This window comes from Aquarana catesbeiana, linkage group LG01 (assembly GCF_042186555.1).
Source record: "Aquarana catesbeiana isolate 2022-GZ linkage group LG01, ASM4218655v1, whole genome shotgun sequence".
Lineage (NCBI taxonomy): Eukaryota > Metazoa > Chordata > Amphibia > Anura > Ranidae > Aquarana > Aquarana catesbeiana.
The window spans coordinates 887,938,090-887,963,573 of NC_133324.1; the positions used below are offsets into that span (position 1 = coordinate 887,938,090).

The 25,484-nt window shown below is 41.0% G+C and overlaps 1 protein-coding gene across 1 annotated transcript in view; it reads right to left on the reverse strand.

The window, feature by feature from the left end:
* HTT (huntingtin) overlaps nt 1-25,484 on the reverse strand; it is a 283,920-nt gene that overhangs the window by 138,118 nt on the left and 120,318 nt on the right. Inside the window, 10 exon segments of the mRNA XM_073610874.1 lie at nt 1,961-2,071; nt 4,574-4,695; nt 5,222-5,348; nt 9,621-9,823; nt 12,674-12,825; nt 12,936-13,081; nt 20,627-20,747; nt 23,019-23,165; nt 23,977-24,077; nt 25,161-25,224. Coding sequence (XP_073466975.1) covers nt 1,961-2,071; nt 4,574-4,695; nt 5,222-5,348; nt 9,621-9,823; nt 12,674-12,825; nt 12,936-13,081; nt 20,627-20,747; nt 23,019-23,165; nt 23,977-24,077; nt 25,161-25,224 — 1,294 coding nt within the window.

Genomic DNA, 25,484 nt, shown 5'->3' on the forward strand with positions numbered 1-25,484 from the left:
GTGTCGTCTAGTCTAGACGTTGCACTACTGGAACTGGCAGACCCTACTCTTAGAGTACTTAGGCTAACAAAAACTCAACCCTGTAGGCAAGACCCTAAAACCTGACCTATCCGAGGAATAACGAATCCAGCTCCGAGGGGTACGTCGCAGAGGCAGAGGAAGCCTACCAGTACTTGCAGGTAACCTGACCCATTCCTTCTCCCTTTCCCATCCCCCCCCCCTTCCCTCTCCTATTCCCTCTTCTCACTCTTACTGTACCCCCCCACCTCTCTCTTTTTTATTATTCCCTATTTATTTCTGTGTCTCTCTATTGTTATTTTGGTTTAATATTAGGGAAACTCATGCGAAACAGCTAAGTATGGGCGGTTCAATATAGAACGAAATCCGCTGGGGGAGATCTCTGGATTTCCAAGAGCCAGATAAATTTTACATGAATAAACCACTGTTGCGGGGTCGCGGGGGCCCACGTGGGAGCGGGAGGCGGATTGATGGAGGTTTTGAGCCCCCCCTTCCTGCCCCGGGCGTGGGCCACCGGGCTATGTACCCCGCACATTCCAGAGAGTCCCCCAACTTAAACACACCCTCAAGAGCCCTTAGGCGGGCCCCGCTTCATTTGCATACTTCATGAAAACATGGGGCTTCCAGAGCTCCTGATTACTCCCTTGGCGGGTCCCACAGAGTTATCCCTGGAAGAGCACTTTACATTAGATTAATAGTAATGTATGTGTTTGTTCAACCCACATATTGCATATTGTTACTGAAATGACCCTGCGAGGCCATTGTTTACAGGATTTGCACTGTTGGACATGTCATGTAATGTCTTGTTCTAAAAATAAAAACTTATTATACAAAAAAAAAACCGTAAAACTTGGTGCTTTATTCCACTTGTGCATATAGGGCCCCACATGGATTTGCGCTCACCAAATGGACATGACCACCTATCTCCAGTGTGGTCAATCGCGCTTGTGGGACATTTCCCCGTTAATGCTCAACTCCTCTCGGATTCGCTTAGCTCAGCTCTGTAGCCTGTTACCACTCAGAGGGAAATTATTGTTAAAAGTGCCGATTTGACCTGGCACCTGGTGTATACAGCATTAGTATGCATAGAAAGATGCCAGCTGTCACGCTTCTATGGTGTCGGAGGAAATTGTGTCACGATGACACAGGTATAGCTTCAACGTGTTTCCACCTGATTGGTCTTCCTCATTCAGGTGCCAGGTCAAATCGGCACTTTAACAAACATTTCCCTCTGAGTGGTAATATCAGGCTACAGAGCTGAGTGAATCCAAGAGGAGCTGAGCAATTAAAGGGGAAATGCCAAACAAGCACGACTGACCAAACTAGAGATAGGTGGTCATATCCATTTGGTGAGCGCAAATTCATGTGGGGCCGTATATGCACAAGTGGAATAAAGCACCAAGTTTTATGTTTTTAAAGAGCACCAGCACTTTATCACCTGGGTAGATTCATATGGGACTCCGTTAATGTGTTTGTGAAGCATATCAATTGTATAACAATATTTTTTTTCACCATCTTGATTGATTTCACCAGTTCATTTAAGAAGTATAGGTGATTAATGTGACGCGCGTGGTTGGTTGAAAACTATTTGATTAGTTGAGTTACACCATTGTACATAATAACTGCAGCAGTCACAATGTGTGTTTGAGGAATGCACAAGTATATTTAATTTTTATTTTTCAATCTTTTATGTAATTCAGCACTTATCCAAGGCATAGAACAATATTTTTCAATTTACAATTAGCTATACAATTTTCCTGAATAAATATATATAACAAATTGCAGGTGCCACACTACTGTATTATAATCAGGTTTTATCATAGGATAGTTTCAATTTAATAAACAAAAAACAGAGTTCACTAGAAAGCCTATACAACTGCCATTTTCTCCGTGTCTACACTGCACAATGTAAAACTTCAGAGCTGGCATAATAAACTGATACCTTGCCGATATCGGTCAGAGTAGCTAGTTCCAAAACCTGACAGAGGACATCCAGAGCAGAGCGAAGGAAACTCCCAAACTTTTCATTGTTGTTCTGAAGATCCAGTGTTACCTATGAAAAAATAGAAACAAAAACCAAACATGAAAAAAAAAAAAACCCACAAAATGAATGAATATATATATATATATATATATATATATATATATATATATATATATATATATATATATATATACATACATATACACACACACACATACATACACATATACATACACACACACGTCAGGACTGCACACAACCGGCAAATAACTCGATCCTTAAAGTATAACTAAAGGTGAAATTTTTTTTTTTTTTTTTAAGTTTTGGATAGAGTGGAGAGGGATTCAAACAGTTGTCAGCTTTTATTGCCGTCTGTGCCCCCCGTTTAGGCGACCGACCCTCTCTTTTTAACCTGTTTACCATTATCATTAAAAGTGAAAATAAAAGAATCTTAAATTTTGCGTTGTCCCCAGAAAAGTAATAGCGGGGAAATTTTCCAATAGGGGTGTTAGTTCTGGGGACCTTGGGGTCCCCAAGGAATTCCCTTAATTTGCAGGAATTTCCCATCACTTCCTATTTGGCTACGAGACAGGATTTGAAGGGAAATCTCTGCAATGGGACACATATAATGAAAAAAAAAAAAATCTGATCGGGGTTATAACCCTCCCTTACTCGATCCGAAATTTAAAAAAAAGTTTTGCCTATAGTTCTACTTTAAGGTGCAGAGCAGGCAATGGAGATCACCCAGACTCCAATATATAGAAAACAGATCCCCATACGGAGAAAACTATAAACATTGACGGATTCTACACGTCAGATGATATATATGGTTTATATCCTTAAATGTCCATGTGGGCTATTTTATGTGGTGGAAACCACTCAAAAAATTAAGGCTAGGATGTCTCAATACAAATCCTCCATTCGTTCCACACAGTCAGAGCTACCAGTTGCTAAGCATTTTAGACAGTGTGGTCACACTGTAGCTCAGTTAAGATTTATGGTGACTGATCCCATACCACGACTGAAGAGAGGGGGAAATAGAGAGTTAAAGTTACAGAGAAGTTAGATTTCACAACTTGATACCGTTTATCCCAGAAGTTTGAATGAAGATTATGATTTGCTTATTATGATTGGTTTCCAATTTTTTTTTTACAAATAAATATGTGAAAAGTGTGAAGTGCATTTTTCAGTCCCCTTTACTCCGATACCCCCAGCTAAAATCTAGTGGAACCAATTGCCTTCAGAAGTCACCCAATTAGTAAATAGAGTTCCCCTGTGTGTAATTTAATCTCAGTATAAATGCAGCTGTTCTATGAAGCCTTCAGAGGTTTGTTAGAGAACCTTAGTGAACAAACAGAATCATGAAGACCAAGGAACACACCAAACAGGTTAGGGATGAAGTTGTGGAGAAGTTTAAAGCAGGGTTAGTTTATAAAAAAGTATCCTAAGCTTTGAACATCTCACAGAGCACTGTTCAATCCATCATCCGAAAATGGAAAGAGTATGGTACAACTGCAAACCTACCAAGACATGACCGTCCACCTAAACTGTCAGGTCGGGCAAGGAGAGCATTAATCAGAGAAACAGCCGAGAGGCCCATGGTAACTCTGGAGGAGCTGCAGAGTTCCACAGCTCAGGTGGGAGAATCTGTCCACAGGACAACTATTAGTCGTGCACTCCACAAATCTGGCCTTTATGGAAGAGTGGCAAGAAGAAAGCCATTGTTGAAAGAAAGCCATAAGAAGTGCCATTTGCAGTTTGCGAGAAGCCTTGTGGGGGACACAGCAAACATGTGGAAGAAGGTGCTCTGGTCAGATGAGACCAAAACGGAACTTTTTGGCCTAAAAGCAAAATGCTATATGTGGCGGAAAACCAACACTGCACATCACCCTGAACACACCATCCCCACCATGAAACATGGTGGTGACAGCATCATGTTTTGGGGATTCTTTTCTTCAGAAGGGACAGGGAAGCTGGTCAGAGTTGGAGGAGCCAAATACAGGGCAATCCTAGAAGAAAACCTGTTGGGGTCTGCAAAAGACTTGGAACTGAAGAGGTTCACCTTCCAGCAGGAAAACGACCCTAAACATGCAGCCACTTACAATGTAATGGTTTAGATAAAAGCATATTCATGTGTTAGAATGGCCCAGTTAAAGTCCAGACCTAAATCCAATTGAGAATCTGTGGCAAGACTAGAAAATTGCTGTTCACAGATGCTCTCCATACAATATGACAGAGCTTGAGCCATTTTGCAAAGAATAGGTAAAAATTTCACTCTAGATGTGCAAAGCTGGTAGAAAAATTCCCAAAAAGAATTGCAGCGAAAGGTGGTCCTACAAGGTATTGACTCAGGGGGGCTGAATACAAATGCACGCCACACTTTTCATATATATACACTTGTAAAAAAATGTGAAAACCGTTTATCATTTCTATTCCACTTCACAATTATGTGCCACTTACACTCCTGGATAGAGAAAGGACCAAGCTATTTTATGAATGATTAAATCAATTTACACTTTAAAAACATGAAATGCTCAAGACCTGGTAAAAGTTGTCTGGGTTCTTACATACCTTATAGTTGGCATATGTGGCTTTCAGAACATCATACAACTTTAAATATGATGGGAGATGGTAGAAACTGCCAAGAGATTTGCTTGTTTGAGCTGGACCAGAAGCATCTGCCGGTCGTGAAGCTTCAAACAAAAAAAACAAAGAAACAAAATGGTAAAAATGGAGCAATACAATTTAATAGATTTCATAGATTTAATAGATTTCATAGGATTATTTATACACCAAAGTGTACCACTGAGAAGACCTAGCTGATTAACCTAGACCAGGGGTCTACAAACTTTCATATATAAAGAGCCAGTTTATTGTCCATCAAACTTTAGAAGGGCTGGACTGTGGCCATTGGTAGTAGAAAATGCCCCAGCGTCAGTGGGAGCAACAATGTGTCAGGGCTTGGAAATAAAAAAAATTACATCGTTGGTACCAGTGAGGGGGAATTGTACCCCATCGTTGGTACCAGTGAGGGGGAATTGTACCCCATCGTTGGTACCAGTGAGGGGGAATTGTACCCCATCGTTGGTACCAGTGAGGGGGAATTGTACCCCATCGTTGGTACCAGTGAGGGGGAATTGTACCTCATCGTTGGTACCAGTGAGGGGAATTGTATGGTGTCCCATACAACAAAATAAATGTAAAGTCCAAGATGCTTACCCGGAGTGGTATCACTGGCTTTTTTTGGGCTCAGCGGCACTGCTGTCTGCTCAACACTCTCTCGCTCCTTCCCTTTCCTCCGGATAGGACTCAAAGAAGGGGGGTTAGTTAGAGATGGAAGAGTGGTCTAAAAGTAAAAATGCAAAAAAATAACTTGAAACATATAGAATACTTGACCTTGCATACCATATGATTATTGTGCCTCTACAGCTGTACTGTAAGGTTTGAGAATGTCAAATTTTGAACCCTCCCTTCCCAGTGACATTTTTAGGAAAAGTACTGGTCTGATGTCATATTTGTGAGATGGAGCAAACGGCTAAGCATCCGAGGAAACACACTAGATACCAATTACTTCTCCACTCTCTGGTAGTGTGCCAAGCTGATCTCACTCTGCACTTAAAGAATAAGAAATTGATTCCTAACCGCTTCTGATGACTAACACAGAGTGGCTATCCCCTCCTAAAATTATTTATACCTAATCATGGGAGCACCTTTGGTAATGGTTGGATTACAAATGGTGCTTGGAGAAACTACAGTTATATAGAAATGAAAGTCTCAGCGCATCATAATATCTAAAATGAATGTGTAGCCATTTCTTCCTATAGATATCGATAGATATTAAAGTGGAGCACAAGGCGGTGACGCACCAGTGTAGTGCATTACTAAATAATTTAATTAAAATATTGATACCATCATACTCATAAAGAGAAAATAAACACAAGCTTTGAGACAGAGGACTGGTTCCTCAAAACGCATCAGCTGCACCCTACCTGATGATTCATCTGGTAGAGATTTGTCGTACGCTTGTTTTTTTTTTCCTTTTGTGAGTATAATGGTATCTATTTTCTGGTTCATTAAAAGTTATACAGTAATGCACTAGGCTGGTGCGCCTTCTTATGCTTGCTTTTTGCTCTGCTTTTCTCCAAACTGAAGAGGGCAGCAAGGCTTCAGTGAACACATTGGTGGTTCTACAGTGATCCAGTTTGGGTTATTTAAGGTGGAAGAGTTGTCCATTTGGGCTTCTTAATGATTGGATTGCCAGGAAGATTGCTATACCTGTAGCATGGACTTTTTGCAAATTTTTTAGACATTAAAGTGGCACTAAACAATATCCTTATGCTCCAAAAATAATCGATAGTCATCCACTACTTAAGCGGTATTAAACCCAAAACCAAAAATATAAAATTATTGCAGCTTATCAATCATTAGATGTGGTGGCTGCATTAGGTTTTTTTCCCCACTGTTTTCACTTGGTGATCTGGCCAGTAACACACCTCAAGTATTATAGTGCCCCCACTCTGGATGAAGGTGCAACAAACACACCTTTAGACAGCAGCATTGTTAATCTGGGGAAGGGGAGATTTAACCACTTCAGCCCCGGAAGAACTGGCTGCTCAATGACCAGGCCATTTTTTGCGATACGGCACTGCGTCGCTTTAACTCACAATTGCGTGGTTGTGCAACGCTGTACCCAAACAAAATTGACGTCCTTTTTTTCCCACAGATAGAGCTTTCTTTTGGTGGTATTTGATCATCTCTGCAGTTATTTTTTGCGCTATAAACAAAAAAAAGAGTCTCAATTTTGAAAAGAAAACCCCACAATATTTTGTACTTTTTGCTGTAATAAATATCCCCAATTTTTTTTTAAATAGCAAAATTTTTTTCTCAGTTTAGGCCGATTTGTATTCTTCTTTGTATTTTTGGTAATAAAAAAAAAAAAATCGCAAAAAGCGCATATTGAATGGTTTGCGCAAAGGTTATAGCGTCTACAAAATAGAGAATAGATTTATGGTATTTTTATTATAATTTTTTTTTTTTTACTAGTAACGGCGGCGATCTGCGATTTTTATCAAGACTGTGACATTATGGAGGACATATCGGACACTTTTGACACATTTTTGGGACCACTGACAATTATACAGTGATCAGTGCTATAAAAATGCACTGATTACTGTGTAAATGTCACTGGCAGGGAAGGGGTTACATACTTGGGAGCGATAAAGGGGTTAACTGTGTTCCCTATGTGTGTGTTCTAACTGTGGGGGAGGAGACTGACTATAGAAGATGAGAGATCGTGGTTCCCAGCTCGTAGGAACTCACAATCTCTCTCTTCACAGAACTGGGATGTGTGTGTTTACACACACACACACACACACACACACACACACACACACACACACACGTCCCTTTTCTGCCTCTCGTGCCTACGATTGCTCGTGGCCGGCGGGCATCGCGGCCGCTGGTCACAAGCATTGGTACACCACCGCTGTGCAGTGGGCGCGCGCCTGCCATCCCGCTTAAAAGGGACCAACATACAGCTACGACGGTTTGCGGGATCGTGCCGACCTGCCGCAGTATAATGATGGCGGCTGGTTGGCAAGTGGTTAAATAACAAATTGAAGCTGAACTTATTAAGCCGTTACAGCAACAGTTTTGTTCCTTTTGGGATAAAGGCTTTACATAAACAAAAGCTGATCATTGTAACCACCCGTCTGTGGTAAATGGTTTGTCTCAACCCTCTAACTGCTACATCTACAGGATAGTTTGTTCTGTTGAAAAACAACAAACTTACTGGCCAGATCACAAGGTGAAAATAAAAGAAAGAAAACTAATGAACCCATCAAATTTAAGAATTGGTAAACTGCAATATAATCAATGTATTTTTGGGGTTTAATACTGCTTTATGATCCCTGTAATCTATTTTTCATAAAATTGTTTCTTACGAAGTTTTTCTGCTTCTTTTTAATGTCCTCTCCTTTCCCCTCTCACTTCTGTTTAGAACGAGCAGTGCATGTTATTTGGGGCCATGTGCACTGCTCTGTTCCCACTACACAAATTTGGAGGAATTTGGATCTGTATTTATTGCTGTAATTAATTCGGGATGCACCTTTTGATTTTGTTACAACACTCAGTCTTTTTGGGTATAAGTCTATCAGCATGGCACATCTTGACTTGGCGATATTTGCCCACTCTGCAAAAACACTCCAAATCTGACAGATTGTGAGGGCATCTCCTGTGTACAGCCCTCTTCAGATCACCCCACAGATTTTCAATGGGATTCAGGTCTGGGCTCTGGCTGGGCCATTCCAAAACTTTAATGTTCTTCTGGTGAAGCCATTCCTTTGTTGGATGTATGCTTTTGCTCATGGTCATGCTGAAAGGTGAAGTAGTTCTTCATGTTCAGCTTTCTAGCAGAAGCCTGAAGGTTTTGTGCCAATATTTACTGGTATTTGAAACTGTTCATAATTCCCTCTACCTTGACTAAGGCCCCTGTTCCAGCTGAAAAAAAAAACAGCCCCAAATCATGATGCTGCCACCACCATGCTTCACTGTGGATATGGTGTTCTTTGGTGATGTGCAGTGTTGTTTTTGCAGACTAACACATTTAACACATTTTCCCACATGCTTTTGGAAGACTTCAGATGTGTTTTGCAAAATTTAGCCAGGCTTTGATGTTTTTCTTCTTAAGAAAAGGCTTCAGTCTTGCCACTCTACCACATATTTCTGCAGCTCCTTTAATGTTGCTGTAGGCCTCTTGGCAGCCTCCCTGACCAGTTTTCTTCTAGTCTTTTCATCAATATTGGAGGGACGTCCAGTTCTTGGTGATGTTACTGTTGTGCCATATTTTCTCCACTTGATGATGACTGTCTTCACTGTGTTCCATGGTATATCTAATGCCCTGGAAATTCTTTTGTAACCTTCTGACTGATACCTTTTAACAATGAGATCCCTCTGAAGCTTTGGAAGCTCTCTGCGGTCATGGCTTTTTCTGTAGGATACTAAGAAAATGTCAGGAAAGACCTACTAGAACTGCTGAACTTTATTTGGGGTTAATCAGAGGCACTTCAAATGATGGCAGGTGTGTACTGACTCCTATTTAACATGAGTTTGAATGTGATTGCTTAATTCTGAGCACAGCTACATCCCCAGTTATAAGAGGGTGTGCACACTTATGCCACCACATTAATTTTATTTTATTTTTACACCCCCCCCCCCCCCCCCCCCCAAACAAACAAAATTCAGTTTGTTTTTGAATTGAGTTGTACCAGTTTATAGGTCACATTAAAGGAGGAAAAAGTTCTTAAATTATTTATCTTTGTCTAATTTTTTACATCACAGAAACCTGACATTTTAACAGGGGTGTGCAGACTTTTTATATCCACGGTACCTATATATAGCTACCAAAAAGGCATAGGGTATCATAGAATTGTCCATCTTCCACAATCCCCTAAAAAAAATAAAGAGGAATCCTGATCCTAATTCTGAAGAGAAATCCAGTAATGGTCCCCAATTTTAATAAAATCCAGAAGATTCAGGAGGAGGACGACTTGTTATGCACACATTGAGCAGATAACAGGAAAATGAATACAGAAATATATATTGAAATCCTGAATCTTACCTTCACTACAGGACCTGGAGGAACATCATCAATCACATGAGAACATATGTTGATGGCTTTCAGTAAATGAATGAACAGCTGATCCACCAGGCCAACCATCGATCGGTCACCAAGTGCTGGCCACGGCTCCTCTTGCTTGTTAGCTGTCTGGTTGGCTTCATCTTCTGCTGTCCAGGGGTTCTTTAAAGATTTAGGTGCAGTAGCTGAAATGCAAAAATAATCCTTACTTCAGAATTACCAAACATGGGAAAAATACAATTTGGTGTATAAAATAGGTAATCGTGAGTTTATAAAGACAAAAAAAGTCTTAAAAACACTTGACTGTATCATTGTAGGAACACTTGTCTCCACACCTGTCTCACATGTGCTCCCCTACAGGATGCCCTACTGAATGGTGACATGTAGAATACTGAGGCACAGCTATGGGGGGAAAAAAAAAAAAAAAAGGGAGGAGCAGGGTATATGCCAGGGTGAAAGGATAGCGTTTAAAAATGCAAGATGTTCAGGCAAGTGACAGCATTTTTGGACCTTGGGCATATGGTACACCCTAAAGCGATTCAACAAAGCACCCTGGGTGCATATGTTACGCCCTGGGCCCTCTCCCCTCCTACAGGTTGGGAGTTGCCAGAAATGAAGGGATAGCTTGCAAGCAAAGGACACATTCAGATTGCACAAAGTGCGCCCAGCAACAATCACCACAGGTAATCGCTGGCTGGTCAGAGAGCCACGAATAGCTGCTGCCGCCAGCGACCTGTCATAGTGAGTGCGGCTAGTTGTCACACCTAGCCACTCAGAGCCGCAGCAGGAATCTGATTCGTGCTGCTACAATTCTGTGGTGTGAATGTAGCCTTCGTTTCTAAATACATGGATTACTGTATGGTTTCATTGCATTTACATTTTTTTTTAAATCAGTGATTTATTAATTTTTTTTTATTACAAGACAATGTATACAAACACACCACCACTACAACATGCCACATTTTTTTTTACATTAGCTCTTTTATGTGCAAACCAACAGGACTTTTACTTCCTCTGCACAAAATAAATAATAATAAATTAAATAAAAGATGTACCCACTTAACCTAACTTTTGTAACCCTAATTATCTCCCCCCCCCCCTTTAGCTATTCTTATTAATATTTAACCTTTTCTTTAGTGCTTGTTTTGTTTCTTAACAATTTTAATGCCAAATTGGAAAAGTAGTGCACACCTTCATTTTGTTTGCTAAAAATTGCCGTGCTTTCCTTCTTTGAACCAATAATGTGATGTAGCAACCAGTGGGAAGAACAACATACAGTGGAGCACACAGGAAACTGGCACACTTGAAAGAGTTGGATGCTGACGATATCAGCAGCCCGTGTAGCTCTGCAGCAGAGGGAAGATTGGAGCGCATGGCAGTTTTTACAGGCTGGCTCTGAGCTAGACTTTTTTCCTTTAAAAGTCTAAAATTCTCAAAATATTCACTTTAAAGCAGGCCAGGAAATTCATCCCAAATATGCATTTGCTTACAGTAGTGGTGCACAGAAATTTCGTCCGCTGAAACATATCGGCCAAAAAACGTTTTTCAGCATTCGGCCGAAAGAAGAAAAGGCGCCTATAATGGCACCGAAATAGGGGCGGGGTCCGCCCTAGGTGCCTCACATTGCGGGGGCGCCCTTCCCTTCTCCTCTCGCAGAGCGGCAATCTCCCTGTGTCATGGAGCTGAATTGTCCAGGCAGCTGCAGTAACAATGTCCCGGCTCCTGTGATAGACGGCACCCTGATCCAATGCCGGGACACTGAATCAGTGTGACACATCACAGGAGGCGGGACATTGCTACTGCGGCCGACCGGCACGGAAAATTCAAATCCAACTTCATGACACAGCGGGAGATCTGACAGGCACCAGTGAGGCTGCATCTGACAGGCACCAGTGAGGCTGCATCGATCTCTTGCATCATGTCTGCAGTCGCTCACCATCTCCTGTATCATGTCTGCAAGAGGTGCAGCGAATAGAAATTTTGCCAATACTATTAGCAGTGCGTTAAAGTTTAAGTAAGAGACTGAGGACACGATACAAGAGATGGTTAGAGACTGAGGACACGATACAAGAGATGGTTAGAGACTGAGGACACGATACAAGAGATGATTAGAGACTGAGGACACGATACAAGAGATGGTTAGAGACTGAGGACATGATACAAGAGATGATTAGAGACTGAGGACACAATACAAGAGATGATTAGAGACTGCAGACTGCATTTTTCTTGCACTAAAGGTGCCAATAAAGGCCAACAAATTCAAATTAATGTTATGGGATATTAATTAAAAAGTCGAATATATTACAATTATATAAAAAACATATAAATATTTTTTTTAAAACTGTAATTTTCGGTTTCCCTTTCTGGCTAAGTGCATCCTGCATTTTCGGTTTCGGTACACCCCTAGCTTACAGCAATCACACTATAAAAGCTGCTCAAGTCATCCCCTTCAGGCCAGTGTGCAAAGAACAGTACTGATGTAGACATGGGCATTCTGTAGGCAAAAGGTACCAACAAGGTTTGCAAAGCGTGTTTTGCAATGAAGAACATTGTTTGCTTATGACAGGTATACATGCTGTGCTTACATGCATAGTTTTTCGTAAAGCGATTATTACATTTTCATTCTAGTTAAGGGCCCATTCACACTAGGAACTGCATGTGAATCACACAGGAACGCTATGCAGTTCCTGTGCAAATTCACATGCAGATCTGTGCAGCCCATTTTGAATGGGCTGAAATCATACCGCACCAAAAGTAGTGCATGCACTACTTTTTGAAATGCACGGCAATCGCATCCCACGGTACTTTTGTACCATATGATCCGCTGCAGGCTGGTGCGGACAAAACGCACTGCGTTTGCGACCTGCGTTTGGGGTGTCATTAACTTTGCACTAACCCCCATAGTCAATCGCAAGGGCAGTGCAATTGTAATGCAGTGCGGGAAGCCACAATGCATTCTAGTGTGAACGGGCCCTAAAGATCCACGTAAAGGGAACTTGAATTTCTTCTCACAGATTCCTGGCCTTTGTACACACCTGCCAACAAATTTCCAGCCAGTATCAAGGCATCCTGGTGGGCAGAAAGATCAAGGGGAAACCAGGCTGAGGACAGCAGTGACAGTATCATGTTGGTCATACCGGCAGTGCAGCTTTTGCGTGGTTCATCAGAGGGGCTCTGCTGGGAAATACTGAAAACAAAAAACATTTAAAAGCACAGCTTTTAACTTCACAACAATGGCAATAAGATGCTCCTCATTTAATCTCCCCTGAAAAGGAAATCCCAATTTAGTTAACTTACCTAAAAGATCGCCCCCGATTCTTGTAGACTTGGATCCGGGAAGCCTGTGCACTAGATGATGTCACATATCCACAATGCCACCCAACACTCCATGTGCAGACTGGATAAGCAATGGATAACAGGCACAAAGCTTCACAGCAGCCAAACTGAAAAAAAAAAAGAAATAAAATATGCAACCTATGAGATACAAATAACAAGAAAACCAACCAATGAAGTGAAGCAATAATGTGGGATAACACATGCATTGTTACTTCATTTAATAGCATTATGTTAGACACTAAAATAAGCTTATAGAAATTGACAGCGATATGAATATGCTTTCATTTTTTTTCTCCTTTACTATAACTATTTACCTTACCCTTCTACCAAACAGTATACTGCATTCATTTCTCTAAAGCTGTTCACTTTACTGTCCGGTTGGACAATCTCACTGTAGACTTACCAAATATCTACAGTATATAGTGCAAGAGCCTAAAATAATCCAAATTATACAATGAAGTATATATGTACATGTACAAGTCAGTAAAAAGAAGTCCTGGTCCATAGACAAAGTTCCAATACTAAAAGCAGCGCTCCAATCAAATAAATTAAATAAGCGTGCACCATCCACCAGAGTCCGCACCATGTGAAGCACACTCCCCTAGGGGCTTACACTCACCAAAAAGGATGCAACTTAAAAGCCTTGAACACACCAGGTGTCACCCGTTTTATCCAGTTATCTCAGGCAGCTCATTACCCAGGGTGGTTAGTCATGTTAAAAAAAAAAAAGGCTCCAGATAGCGTGATTCCGTTTAAAAACATTTATTCAAGACGACCACCCCCTTAAAATCACACTTGCACAGCATAAATTGTAACAGGCATTTTTGTTGAATAACAAATTGTGTGTTATCACCGATCAGTATGGAATACCATCTGCCATCCACCGCGTCAATAGTATCTGGCTGATCCTTCCTGGTCGTGACACACACGTCACTTCCGGAAGCCTCAAGGTCAAACGGCGTGCCGTCCTGGTACTTACAGGATAACCAGGCATTATATTACCCCCAAAGTGATCACCGCCTTACTTTACAGCAGTGCACATTAGTGGTATCTCAATCACAAGAGGACTTGTTCAATGCACAAAGCTAACCTGATCATTCTACATCCTTAGCTTTGTGCATTGAAAGAGTCCTCCTGTGATTGAGATTCCACTAACGTGCACTGCTGTAAAGTAAGGCGGTGATCACATTGGGGGTAACATAATGCTGGGTTATCCTATAAATACCGGGACGCAGCACCGTCTGGTCACGCCCCCTGTTGAAAATGTGATGACGAAACGCGTCAGTGCGTGATCTTCATGGCGAACGGAAGTGACATGTATGTGTCACGACCAGGAAGGAACAACCGGATACTATTGGCGCATTTGATGCAGTGGATGGCAGACGGTATTCCATACGGATCGGTGATAACACACAATTTGTTTTTCAACAAAATTGCCAGTTACACTTTATGCTGTGTAAGTGCGATTTTAAGGGGGTGGTCGTCTTGAATAAATGTTTTGAAACGATATCACGCTATGTGGAGCCTTGTTTTTACATGACTAACCACCCTGGGCGATGAGCTGTTTGAGATAACCGGATAAAACGGGCGACACCTGGTGTGTTTACATCCTTTTGGTGAGTGTAAGCCCTTAGGGGAGTGTGCTTCACATGGTCCAGACTCTGGTGGATGGTGCACGCTTATCAACTACTAAGTAGTAGAGCTGGGGAAAAAATCTATTTGAATCTTGAATCGAGTTGAGAGGTCAAATCGATTAAAATTTTCAGCAAATCGATTTTTTTTTTTTCACCAGGAGGCAGGACGCCGCGGACTAGGCGGAAGCTGCGGTCTCGCCTAAAAACTCCTGCCCGCAGCTCCTCAGGACCGGCACGGTGTCCATCAAAAAAAAAAAAAAAAAAAAAATCAGATTTTTTTTTTTTTTTTTGGAGAAAATCGCCCAGCTCTACCAAGTAGAATCCTTCACCTATCAATTGAACTGTCTCATCACCCATCAACATACCACTGTTTTCTCACATGAATGCTGGTCATATTTCATTTGATTTCATTTCATTGGAGCGCTGCTTTTAATATTGGAACTTTGTCTATATGGACCAGGACTTTTTACTTACGTGTACATTTATGTTTTATTTATATGTACATAGACTTGCGTCATATACATTTTATATAAAAAAAAGTTTTCTACATATATGTTTTGGAACTTCATTATCTCCTGAGGGCTGAGATGTGCAATCAAGCCTTTTTTTAGACACCGAGATTATTACAATGAAGTATGTTCACACACTGAAGTTGGTACAAGCAGACAGGTTAAAGTAAAACTAAAAAGGCAAAACTTTTTTTTTTTTTTTTTTTTAGTTTTGGATTGAGTGGAGAGGGATAAGAATGCTTGTCAGTTTTTTTTGCGGTTTGTGTCCCCATTTTAGAGATTCAACCTCTCTATTTGTCCTGTTTACCATCATTGAAAGTGACAGTAAAGAAAAACCCAAATTTTAGGTTGTCCCCAGAAAAGAGGGGAAATCTTCTAATGGGTACACTAGTTCTGGTGACCTGGGGGTCCCCAAGTAATTCCCTTAATTTGCAGGGATATCCTCTCACTTCCTGTTTGGCTTTGGAATAGGAAGTGAAGGGAAATCTCCACAACAGGACACAGATGGCGTAAAAATAATAATAAATAAAAATATTTCAGGGGTTATACCCCTCCCTTACTCTATCCAAAAGGAAAAAAAAGTTTTGCCTATAGTTCTACTTTAAGGTTCAGTTCTAAATTAGCAGCAGGTGCTTACTATTGTGACACAGCATAGTCTGTATAGCTACTTTCAAAATCCAAATCAGCCTTCACTTCCTGTCCCATAGATAAAACAGGAAATGAGAGAAAACTCCTCCAAAAAGAGGAAACTCCTGGTTGTCACCGGGGTAACCTAAACTAGTGTCCCCACTGGAAGATTTCCCATCTATTCCAGTTTTAGGGACAATTTGGGATTTTCTTTTACCTTCGGTGAGAACAGTAAACAGGACAAATAGAGATGGTGAATCTCCATAACAGGTACAGACAGCAATAAACCCCTGAAAAAGAAGAGGAGGTTGCGCTGAAATGTGCTCCTGTCCCAGCTCCAGCATTCTCCAACAACATAAGTTGGCTTAAAATCCTGGGCCCTGTGTTTAATCCATGGCTTTTGCTCTCCAGTGACAGCGTTTCCCTGCTTCCATTTCATCTCTGCTCCCTTGCAGGCGGCCATGGCAAGACATCCTGGTAGCTTGTTCAAGCTCTGTCCCAGAAGCTACCCGACTGTCATGCTGAGCTCCATTTTAACTTTGCGAGTGCTTTTTTATACTTTCTAATAAAATTACATGCTACACTATGGTTGTTGTGCTTCTCTCTTCCACCCCCTTTTTTGTCTCCAACAGCCACACAGCACTCCCAAGCGGTAACAAAAGCAGCACTTTCAGAGTTATGGCCCATACACACGATCCAAAAAAATGGCACGAAAAATACCGCTTACTGAATCGATCGTACGATAATCTGATCATTAGTACACAGCTTTCGATAGCCTATTACGATACTTCATCCGATAATATCCAACGGTGCAAGCAGGAAAAGTTTCCACGTACGATACCAGATCGACCGATTTTCATTTAATCAGTACAGTTGTTGTCCAAAAATACAATACAAATTCACTACAAAACATGACATCACTTCCGATTTTTTACCCTGCTATACGAGAAATTTTCTTAACTTTAGTAACCTCCTCATTTTCTACTTGCGGCCAGCAAGTGAAAAAAGTCAGACAGACAATCTGTCGGATCGTGTGTACGGGGCTTTAGATTAGTAGTGTGTTGTATAGCACTCTGGGTGACCCGCATGATCTAGCTTACATAAGCTTCAGTTGTCAAATTGTTTCATATCGCATCGTACAGCTTTAGATTGTTCCACACTGCGATAATACATCTAGTTCATCAGGGCATCGATTGCTAACCAGTACATCTATATCTACAGTATATTTTGAGGATTCTTAGACCACTGGGGGCAGTTTCAGTCCAAGGGGAATGTGCATTGTGTTCATTCTGGGTGTTTACACCTTTGCTCTTTTTTACCCTCTCCACACTTTTTTTTTTTGTTTTTTTGTTTTTTTGTTTTAAAGTTTTGCCTTTAGTTATAATTTTTTAAAAAATCATTAAATCGATGTTAGGTTCATGTAGTTCAGAGTAGTAATAATCCCAAAACCAAAAATGTAATATATTGCAGCTTACCAATTAGATTTATTTTTAAGGGGTGGTTCACACCAACTGCTCCACTGCAGCACAGCGGCTGGTGTGTGGTGCAATCCGGCGGAGATCAGCGCAGTGAAGGTGCGCTGAGCTCAGAGGATTACATTTCTTTTTTTTTTTTTGTTTTAACTGTCACACAGACCTCATAGTGCAGTTGCCAGCTGCACAGTGTGGCGCAGTGGACTGCCTCACACTTTGCCACGCTGTAAAAAAAAAATGCCTGCACACCACTGCAATGCAGTGGTGTGAACCAGGCATATAGTAGATGCCTTGTCCACGTGGTGGGATTGTGCTGGAATAGCTACCCAACACAGTCCCATCGCATTTGGTGTAAGCATTTTCACCTGGTGATCTGGCCAGTAACACACCTCCTGTATTAGAGTGCCCCCACCTGTCAATTTTTTAGGCGGACCTGAATGGACGCTCCATGCATTCCTATGGAGCGATGGATGTCAGCGGTGACATGTCCGCTGACACCCCATCCGCTCTGCTAAATTCAGACAGATGGAAAGCCCATTTTCCATCCGTCTGGCAAATCCGTTTTCCATCTGATCCTCCATAGAGGAGAACGGAGATGTGGCAGGTCCGTCTCTCCACAGTGAGCATAGACGGACTTGTCATCTGCTGGCTCAGTGGTGGATCGACGGATCGAGCCCCGCTGAGCAAACGGACATTCAGGTCATGCCAAACTCTAGCTAACACTTTATAGGCAGCAGTTATGTTCCTTTTGGGATAAAGGTTTTACATACATAAAAGTTGATAGTTGTAAGCAACCATCAGTGGTAAATGGTTTGCCTCAAAGCTTCAACTGCTACATGTGCACGGCAGCTTGTTCTGTTGAAAAATGACAGACTTACTGGCCAGATCACCAGGAGAAAATAAAAGAAAGCAAGCCTAAAAAAGAAAAACTAATGCAACCAAGAATTGGTAAGCTGCAAGATAATAAACGTTTGCTTTTGGGCTTAATACTTTAAGCACACTCTATAAGTATAAGCACAAAGTACAATAAATAAATTAGCTTCTTGCACCACATAGAAAATAACTCAAACTGGGAGAGGGAGGGGCAATACTGTGACCAAACTATAAGGCACTGCACAGTGCTATGAAATTTTAAGCTGGGTACACATGCTTCATTTTTTTTTTTTTCAGCTAGCGGGCTAAATGAAAAAAAAAAACAAAAAAAAAACAAAAAAAAAACAGAATCCTCCATCCACACAAACAAACAGGATAAAGGACCCCTCCTCCCCCTGCTGAGACACTGTATTCTGACAGTGGCACCCCCTACTCTCAGAATACACTGATCAGCGGCTACAGTCAACTGTCTGCAGCCTCTGATCAAGTAAAGTTTTCCAGAATGTCCCACCAACAGCAGTAGATCAAATGATCGACCTCTGTTGAGCAACGATGGCCACACATGGATTGAAATTTGTCCGGTCCCTGCTAAACCAGCCAAATTTTGATCAGTATAAGGCCAGCTTAACACTAGACGCTTGTTCATAGGAGGAAATAGAATGACGACATCAGTTACATCTGCTTCTTTCTTAACCAATCAGCAGGCTGGGAGTACATCAGTGACAAAGCTGTCCTACTTTTTTTCAATTGGAGAAAACGGAGGATACTGACCTGGTTGCACAATATAGTAGGGAGGCCTGGGATACAAGTTTGGATAACCAGAATTACAAATTGTTTGACAGGCAAAAAAGGTTACATACATATTTAGTTCAGCGGTGAAGTTAACCTACTAATGCAGGCCAAACATCTCAAATTTTCCTTTTCGAAAATCAGAAATTTAATGCGTTTTGTAATCCGATGGCGACATTGATTTTGAAATTAGACTAACCAAGCCTTCAATTTTACCTCATGTTGCTACAGAAAATAATTTGTGGCCAGGAATCTTCTATACTCTCTGGGATGTTTCTGTTCTTGCACATGTGCATTTCTTTTTCGGTTTTATTTCTCGCAAGATTCTCCCATCATTGATTAGAAAATTGTTAGTTTTTCAAAAAAATTCGGCTGTTGCTGCAGCCCTTCTAATGGTGCAAAATTTGAGTGAAAATTCCAGCTTTCCTCCAGACATATTGGGGTTAATTTACTAAAACTAGAGATTACAAAATCTGGTACAGCTGTATATTGTAGCCAATCAGCTTCTAATTTCAGCTTGTTTAATTAACCACTTCAGCTCCGGAAGATATACCATCCTCTTCATGACCAGGCCATTTTTTGCAATACAGCACTCCGTTACTTTAACTGCCAATTGCGCGGCCGTGCAACGCTGTACCCAAACTAAATTTGAAGTCCTTTTTTTTTTTTTTCCCTTTTTTTCCCTACACAGAGCTTTCTTTTGGTGGTATTTGATCACCTCTAGGTATTGTTTGCACTATAAACAAAGACCGACAATTCTGCTATAAAACAACATTCCCAATAAAAAAATAAAATAAAATAAAAAAAAAATTTCCTCATCAATTTAGGTCAATTTGTATTCTGCTACATATTTTTGGTTAAAAAAATCCCAATAAGCGTATATTGATTGGTTTGCGCAAAAGTTACAGAGTCTACAAACTATGGGATATTTTTTTTTTTCTTTTTTACTAGTAATGGCGGTGAGCAGCGACTTACAGCGGGACTGCGATATTGTGGCGGACAAATCGGACACCTGAAACTTTTTGGGGACCAGTGACCACTAATACAGTGATCAGTGTGAAAAAATATGCACTGTTACTGTACTAATGACACTGAAAGGGAAGGGGTTAACATCAGGGGCAATCAAAAGGGTTAAATGTGTTCCCTGGGAGTGAATACTAACTGTAGGGGGGGGGGTGCTTTGACTGGGGGAATGTAAAGATTGTGTTCCTTAGCAGGAACACAGGATCAGTACATTCCCCTCTCACAGAATGGCGATCTGCCTTGTTTACATAGGCAGACCGCCGTTCTGCCTTTCTCCTGAATGATTGGCGGGTCTCAGCAGAAATTGCGTCTGCTGGACAAGCTGATTGGCTCCCGCTGTATCCAATCATAGTGGGAGCGGGTCGCCGGCGGCACGTGCCACAAACCCGGAAGTGTCAGATCACGTACCAGGTACGTGATCTGGCACAGTAAATCTAAAGTGGGCGGTCGCTAAGCGGTTACAAAATAATCTGGAAGCCGATTAGTTTCTACGCAGAGCTGCACCAGGATTTTGCACTCTCCAGTTTTAGTAAACCACTGTTACTGGGCACTTTATGGGAAGAAAGGAGTAAGATTTGTGTCCATAAGGACACATCTCATTTGTGGCAAGCATCTTATCTGATTGCTGGCAGTGTTACACGAGTGTTCTAAAATCAACAGGATATTCTAATATTGAGGCTCCATAGTCAGTCATTATACATGTCATCGATACAGAATTCAGTTACCGTCAATGCTCGAGTGGTTGATGTTGTCAGCGCATGAGAAACTGCAGTGATAACCTTGGACAGATTATTCTCCATAGTAACATCTGTGGGGCTCTGCACAATACTGTACCCCCTGTAGATCCTGCATGAGAACAAATGACCAACCAATTAAAACGATTTGTTACGTGCATCCCAGAAGAGTAATCATAAACCCCTAAAGGAAGCGCCCCCAATATGGGCAATTTCTCAGCATAGCTATTTCTCAATCGTTAAAGCCAGCAACTATAATATTCTACAAGCGTGAAAGCTTACACTATAACTAAAGTTGGGTTCCTCATATGAGCCTTTCTTACTACATCCACTGCAAAAGTCAGGCTGTGCTGGTGACCTTTGATTGTGAATATGTTTACATTTTGATTACTGCAAGGGTTATAGGCACATGCAGTAATTATAAATTGCTGAAAAGTTAATGTCTGAAAAGACGATGAAGCAAGCGTCACAATTTAGGCCAGCCATAGACGCTTTGAATCTTGGCCAGCTCAGCAGGAACCCAGCCGAGATTCGAACCATGTATGGGCAGGCTGAGCTTATCAAGTTGAGCGATCAACTTGGGTATAACCAGCGTGCCGGATTTTACTTGTGATTATCACTAGCGTTTGCTATAGCCACTAGCAATAATCCCACCCCTGCTGGGAGAATACAATGTCTGGGCAGGAGGGATTCCCCTGTCAGCACTGTCTGTGTTCATGGGGTAATCGTAAGAATTTCTTTCCTGCAACCATGGGCCTGCACTGTCTATGGCCTGCCTTACATTTATTGTCAGCTATTGCAAAGTCTGTGTTTTAAGACTCTTCAAGAGGTACTGAACTTTAAGGCTGCATTCACACCCGAGCATTTTCAGCTCATGAAAACGCTCGTAAAATGCCCAAAAAAAACTAGCAACAAGCAATATCCCATTCATTTCAATGGCACCTGTTCACATCTGAGCATTTTGTCACCTGAAGCAAAACGCCTGAAAAACGCTCTAAGCTCAAAAAAGAACATGAGCTTCTTTGAGGCAGATTACAGGCATTTTACTGCCTCTTACATTGGTGACTTGAACAAAATCGCGGTAAAACCGCGTGGCTTTGAAGCGCTCAGGTGTGAATGTAGCCTGAAGAATCCTCCATTTTGTCTGGAAAAGCTTCAAGAGTACTGCTTAGACACAATTAACATTTCTTTAACCGCATGCCGACCAGCTGCCGCAGTTACACTGCGGCAACATGGCTCGGCTGCGCAAATCGCCATCAAGGTACGTCGTCAATATAGAAGGCCACCTGGGGGTGCGTGCGCACCCCCCAAGGCGATGCGAGTGCCCGGCAGTCTCGATCACCGCCGGGCTCCCGCGATCGCTTGGGGCACACCGAGAACCCAGAACTGTATGTGTAAACACAGTTTCCAGTTCTCTGAGGGGAGAACTGACAGATCCTCTGTTCATACAGAGTATGAACAGAGGATCTGTTAGTTTCCCTGCACAGTCACCATCCCTCTTCAGTTAGAACACTTCCTAGGACACACATTAACCCCTTCACTGCCTCCTAGTGCTAACCCCTTCACTGCCAGTGACATTTTTATAGTAAATCAATGCATTTTTAATAGCACTGATCGCTGTATTAATGCCAATGGTCCCAAAAATGCAAAAATGTGCCAAAATTGTCCGACGTGTCCGCCATAATGTCGCAGTCACGATAAAAAAAAAAAAAAAAAAAAAAAAAAATCGCTGATCTCTATTACTAGTAAAAAAAAAAAATAATGTATTTACAAAAATGGCTTAAAACTATCCCCTATTTTGTAGACGTTATAACTTTTGCGCAAACCAACCAATATACGCTTATTGTGATTTTTTTAACCAAAAATATGTAGAGGAATACGTAACGGCCTAAACTGAGGAAAAAGAAATGTTTTTTTTAATATATTTTTTAGGGATATTTATTATAGCAAAAAGTAAAAAATTATGCGTTTTTTTTTTTTAAATTGTCGCTCTTTTTTGTTTGTAGCGCAAAAAATAAAAACCGCAGAGGTGATCAAATACCACTAAAAGAAAGCTCTATTTGTGGGGAAAAAAGGACGTCAATTTTGTTTGGGAGCCACGTCGCACGACCACATAATTGGCAGTTAAAGCGACGCAGTGCCGAATCGCAAAAAGTGCTCTGGTCTTTGGCCAGCAAAATGGTCCGGGGCTGAAGTGGTTAACAATACAGAAAATCTAAAAAAATGGAAGCTCAGGGTAAATCTGCGTGTTTCCTACTTCAAAAAGAAAAGAATGCAACAATCAGCTCACTATCAGCAAAACTATACCACATGTAATCCAATTAAATGACCACAACTCTTCTCATGCTGCATAGGTTATCAATGTACTAAATAATGAACGCACCTTGTGATTGTACTGACAGCAAAATGGGATGCTGGCTGGGTCTCATGCATAAGCAGCTTCAGGTAGACACTGCTTTGGTCTCTTGCTGCTGCCACTATAGGGTCAGCTTGTCCTTGATCACAATGGAAAAACAATTTTGGAACTATCCTGTGGATCAAAAAAAAAAAAAAAAAAAAAAGCATTTGCACCAGAAAAACATTAAAAGGTACCAAATGTTTAAGATGACCAAATAATGGTCATCAAATTGATATGTAGGCTTCAGGCACGCAGCCCCAATGTTCTGAATTTTTTTTTTTTTTTTTTTTCAAAGGGCTGGTTAACTGTAAACATTAACCAAAGGTTCCATTTACACTTTGCGCATGGGGCCATTTGCGATTAGATCCAGGAGAGCAAGCAGGGGTTCCCTGCAATAAGCTGCCTTAGAGAAGCCCCACTAAAGACAATGGGAGGCTATTTGCGGTCACTAGCATGTAATCGCTCATGGAGAAATAACCTTCAAACGATCGGCCCTGGACGGAGACTAGCTTGTATGATGCATATCAAAAAATATATGGTGCAGTGCTCAAAACATTAATCCAAAAAATGAATTCGCTTGTATTATACACGAGCAGGGCCCTCCAATTTCTCCTGTATCAAATGGCATTTTAACCACCCTCATTTTGTGAAGTGATGCGCAAACTGTTGGCGCTATATAAATACTGTATAATAATAATGCTAAAGTACATATCCCAGATACAGACAACCAGGAATGAGACCATGGCATGGCTGACTCTGTGTAAGAGGTCACCATTACTTTCAATCTGACACAATCTTGAAACTCCTAATGTATTGAACAGCCAGGACTGCCAATAAGCATGTTTGTTAAATAGGAGTCAAAAGAATGTTCTGTATGTCCATCTAAATTGATACCAGAAAGCTGTAAATCAAAGACAATGATACCTAAGGCTAAAGCACTTACTTGACTAAAGTCGCTGTGGCTACATGTCTCACCCGAGCATCTTCATCCCCCAAAAGGCTAATAAGCACACCGTTCAGCACTCGATCCTGAAGATGTAACAGCTACAAAGAAGCACACCATAAAGTTATGATCTAAGGCCAAAACAGATTTTATGACAGACTAGAACTACATAACAATAAAATTTTATATATATATATATATATATATATATATTATATATACGCGGCATAAAAGGCCAGTGCAAAGATGGGTGCCTAGGACCCAGCGGGTGTGGAGGGGTTCCAAAACATATAAAAAAAAAAAAAAAAAATACTAATATTATCAGCCAGCTTTTATGTGTGTAGCAGAAGTGATTTGCATATCTGCACAGCAGCTCAATCAGTTCTACCTGCCTTTCTCCAATCCCAGCACGCAGTGAGCCACTGTGTGCATTCATGAACGTTGCCAGTCATTTCTCGATAAAGAGTGGGAAGTACTAGTTACCCAATCTCCACTCAACTCCAAGCACTTCCAGGCTCAGGGCAGTCAGAAGCCTAGTGCAGCAGCCAGGTTAACCTGAAGAATGGGGTCTCTGTGCCCGCAATCTGAAAAGGCTGGGAAAAAAAAATCAGGGGTCTAATAGCAACCTGATCAAGGACACCGGTTTCCATTAAGAGCATTGCGCTACTTATATACAGTAATGTCTCATAGGTGCATGTCAACAACCTTGTGACAGTAATAAATTTGAATAAAAAAAAAATTGGCAAAAATAAGAACTGCCCTCTACACAGGTACATACATAACCAGAACACACGGACATAACTAGACACATGTGATTCATTAACAAGACAAATCTTGTATTTTTAATAGAAATCCTAAAGATCATGTTGTGTTTATCACGTATGCTGGGTCTTTAATGTGATAAGTGGCCTCAGTGACCAAAGGTAGTATCAGGAGGTGGGTTGGAGTAAAATCAGTGTCCAAGTGAACTATTACTAAACACACTAAACACAAATCAGAGAAAAAAAGAATGGTCACAGATTCACAAGGCTAGTAAAAGTTTAGCTTTAAATCTCACAGATGTACACATCACGAAGCAAAGGTTAAAAAAAAAAAAAAAAAAAAAAAAAAAAAAAAAGCAAAGGGGCATAAAAATACATCAAAGAGGAATGAATGCATTAAAAGAAATCACTGGTTATAATTACCCCAGTATAATGATGTGCACCTCTATGTAGACCATCTGCTTTACCTTCCAAGAAACCGACTAACCTAAAATAAAAAAAAAACAAACAATAAGTCAAGGAATAACATGAAGAAACCAAGTAAAACAAAGTCCATTCAATAAACCCTAGTTTCCCATTATATAATAAAAAATGAAAAAGTATAGCGCAGCACAATCAATAAATAGCAACACATGTCAAATCTAATAATATAATGTTAAAAATGCAATTAAAGTGCACAAATCTACCACTACAATATCATCCCTACTTGTGCCCCTTTCAAACTTGTGTGACTTTTCCTGCGACTTT